General features: G+C 35.6%; 1 protein-coding gene across 1 annotated transcript in view; it reads right to left on the reverse strand.

Annotated features, from left to right (window-relative positions):
• Positions 1-615: 615 nt before the first annotated feature.
• The window catches only part of LOC105618819 (vacuolar protein sorting-associated protein 13A-like), a 16,580-nt gene continuing 13,738 nt past the window's right edge, over positions 616-3,457 (reverse strand). The window contains exons 40-50 of the mRNA XM_012200348.1: positions 3,240-3,391; positions 2,991-3,159; positions 2,719-2,912; positions 2,457-2,643; positions 2,234-2,365; positions 1,826-1,943; positions 1,564-1,687; positions 1,427-1,487; positions 1,207-1,352; positions 956-1,079; positions 616-750 (exon numbers count right to left, since the gene is read on the reverse strand). Coding sequence (XP_012055738.1) covers positions 616-750; positions 956-1,079; positions 1,207-1,352; positions 1,427-1,487; positions 1,564-1,687; positions 1,826-1,943; positions 2,234-2,365; positions 2,457-2,643; positions 2,719-2,912; positions 2,991-3,159; positions 3,240-3,391 — 1,542 coding nt within the window. The remainder of the gene's footprint in view (positions 751-955; positions 1,080-1,206; positions 1,353-1,426; positions 1,488-1,563; positions 1,688-1,825; positions 1,944-2,233; positions 2,366-2,456; positions 2,644-2,718; positions 2,913-2,990; positions 3,160-3,239; positions 3,392-3,457) is intronic.

The raw sequence follows: 3,457 nt of genomic DNA on the forward strand, positions 1-3,457 counted from the left end.
GAGAGAGAGAGAGACGCATTCGAACTCGTCATCGCACACCTTCCACTGGTATACTTCCTCGTTTCGTAGAAAGAATGAATTTAAGAGAGATGGAATGATGATTTAGTTTTCACATACGACGTGTAGCCGTTTAAAACGACTCGAATTCTTGCGAAGACATACGATTTAGAAGCGTGTTGAGATAAGTTAAACAGAACACTTTCCCTGGTCCCAGCTTCTCCCCGACCCCAAAGTATCCTATTCTATAGATATCTAAATACATGTAGTTCTTAAATTATTTACTTTAGTTCGAGTGGAGATGCCTGTAAGTGTAATTTACTAAGACTTTTTGTAAATAAATTATGAAATAAACTAGACGTACTTTATCCAAGACGAAGATGCGATCTGACTTTGGCAAGATAAATGATAATGATGATGATGATAATAATAATAATAATAATAAAGTGTAGGGCATTAGAGAGAGATATATATATATATAGCGTTTTCCTTTTTTTTTGCATTCACCGTATAGACTTTTATTACGCCGAACTAAATATGTAAATACACTGATCTCTTCATCCTCTTTGTTCTTTGTTTCCTCCTTGCGGTGGCCTCATTAACCAACTCCAAATATTCTCATTTGGAACAAATGCTGTTCTCCATGTTCAGGATCATTGCATTGTTCATTTTGCGACACAGCCAATTCAGGATGTCCTCGGCCTCGCTCTCCACATACCAATCTACCATAGACGACGATGTCTCTTTCTCGTTCTAGAAATAAAATTCAGTGTAACTATCTTTAATGACTAATTGAATAACACTAGAATTCTCGGTTGCTTTAATTCCTAATGTTGAATCTAAAATTCGAATCTGTTCAATGCAGTAAACCAACTTGAGAATTTTTAGCGCAGTGCAATAATTCTCCGTATTTAGATCAATTGTCAAATCAATTTTCGAGATAAATCGGAATAGTTACCTCTATATGCAAAACAAGTTTATTCTTAGTGATGGTTGGTGGTGACAGCAATTGATTAGTTTCCAAAGTCCATTTCACATTCCATGATCCCCATGCATTTCCTTTCTCGATATAGTATATTCGTCTAAAAAAAAAATCCAAGGATTTATTTCGTTTTACATTCTGACTCAGAAGAAATTAACACGGCAATAATTTTAAGATTTTTTTGCCACTGATATTAAGGACATGATATTAAATATTGTTAAACTTACTGCAAAGATATGAGCGTAATGTATTTTCCGTCGCTGTGAAGCGTAGCGTGTCCCCAATAAGAATCGTTCTGAACGCAGTGACCTTTACTTACAGTGTTTAATAAGTACGCTCCTTTCGCTTTATGCGTCGAAAATGACTCCACGCCCTAAGTCAAGATATTAATTGTTAATAATACAAAAAAGATGAATGGAAAGTCACAGTTATCATCCTGATACTCACGAAATGTGGATTAATATATCGCGGCAATCGCATTCTGGATACGAGGCCCACCTCTTGCGCCCTGTAAGATGAATAATTTGTCTTTAAACTAAATACCGATAATGCACAAGAGAAAATAATGCCGATAGCGTTGATACCTTTTTATTATATCTGCTATTACTTTCGAATAAGTTTTCAAACAAGAACTTTCCGCCTTGAAGAGCACAGATGTTTTCTTTCCCAATGTTTTGAAGAAATATCTTAATTCTTCTCGATGAATGCCTATCATTTGCAAGAGATTTAATAAAAACGTCGAGCCGGAAATGAAACAGCAATGAGCAAATCAACAGATGTGCGCGGCACGATATGTGATCCCACTTACATCCACTCGTACATTACGACCAGCAATGATTTACTCACTATTCGTCGACGTAGTGATCAAGCCAGAAGTCTCCAAATCAATTTCTGTAGCGAATGAATGATCGAGTAAAAATGCCAAAGGCGGAACATCTGGATTTCGATAATTTGTATCTTTCATCTAGAATGAAATGTAATGGCTGTTTCAACTTCTTATTTTAACAGTTTAATTAATTACTACATAAAAAGGAACTTATGAGTGTTTTCAGCTGCAAATACTAAAAGTCAAATCGAAGTTTTCTTTTATAATGATGATTCAATTTCTATTGGACTTACGGAAATCGAGGATTTAATCATCGGATAGTTAATGTCGAAGATTAAAAGCTGATACAGATGAGCTATTCAAGTTTTTTGTAAAGCTGAAAGGAACGGCTAATTTTTAGTTCCACTGCACACCTTTATAACGTTTACCTTATAATGAAGCGTGTGAGCGTCATGGCCACTTAAAAATGAGGCTTGTGTACCATCGGGCGTAGCATATCCTAGCTCGCATGCGACCTCATGTGCCAATTTCTCCGCAGATTCGTCCCCGCACATTAATAGCTATAAATTCATCTCAAATTAACGTTGTTTTTAATAAAAATGAAAGATGTACCATCCGTTTGCGACATATATCATATTTCTGATCGCTCACCAAATCCGGCTCGCAGAAATTGCTCCCTGGCGACTTAAAGTTGTAGCCATACTGATTTCCCAGGACAGTAGTTAAGCGGACCAACACGTGGAACTGCTCCATAATCTGCGCCATATAGATACGTGAAAGATGGGAGAGGAACCATTTGTTATCCACGGTCATGAAACTTTTTCGATAGTCAGGCAATCTAAATAAAATTATGAAACTTACTATTGTTCGTCTTTCAAGTTCTATCAATTTTCATCGAATTGTAATCGCTTACCTGAATTCAACATCCCTCTTAAACGTACCCTTCTCCGCATACTCGAAAATAAATCGAAGAACATTGTGATAACCAAGCACGTTGTTGAAATTACGCACGTTAGTTCCATCTGTATTAGCCAATAATCTCAAGCGTAATGCTATCGGGGAGATGTATATCTGCTCTATTAAATCTTTTCTTTTGCTGTTTGTATTCTATAATTCAAACACATGAATTAAATGGTGTCCATACATTTACGATGTACTTAAATTACGTGCAAGAATAGATATTACATTACTAATTTTGCGAATTGAAGAAACGCGCATATTGGACACATCTCTTCTTAGTTTCGCGGCAATCGAATGTTTAGTTTCCGGTGTCTTAGGTACTAAATTGATCAAAGAACAGAGGAAGGCCTCTTCTATATTCAAATTAAACTCCCTGACGATGACACATATTCCTCTGAAAGTATATCATTTGAAAATTATTATGAAAAATATCAGTTAAAACAAGCGATAATGTCATTTGCATTGCGCACGCACTTGTAAATAATGCTTCTTAATTTGCGTTGTTTCAGATATGAGAATTCTAAGCAATGCTTCAATCTACGGCTTCCAGCATAATTCACAAAAGTCTTTTCCAAGTTGGGATATAGAACTACTGGGAAGGTAGCTTCGTTCAGTTGATTATCGATCTGCAAAAGAAGGGGGGAAAAAAAAATATATATATATATATATATATATATATATATATATATATA

This window comes from Atta cephalotes (assembly GCF_000143395.1).
Source record: "Atta cephalotes unplaced genomic scaffold scaffold00018, whole genome shotgun sequence".
NCBI classification, from domain to species: domain Eukaryota; kingdom Metazoa; phylum Arthropoda; class Insecta; order Hymenoptera; family Formicidae; genus Atta; species Atta cephalotes.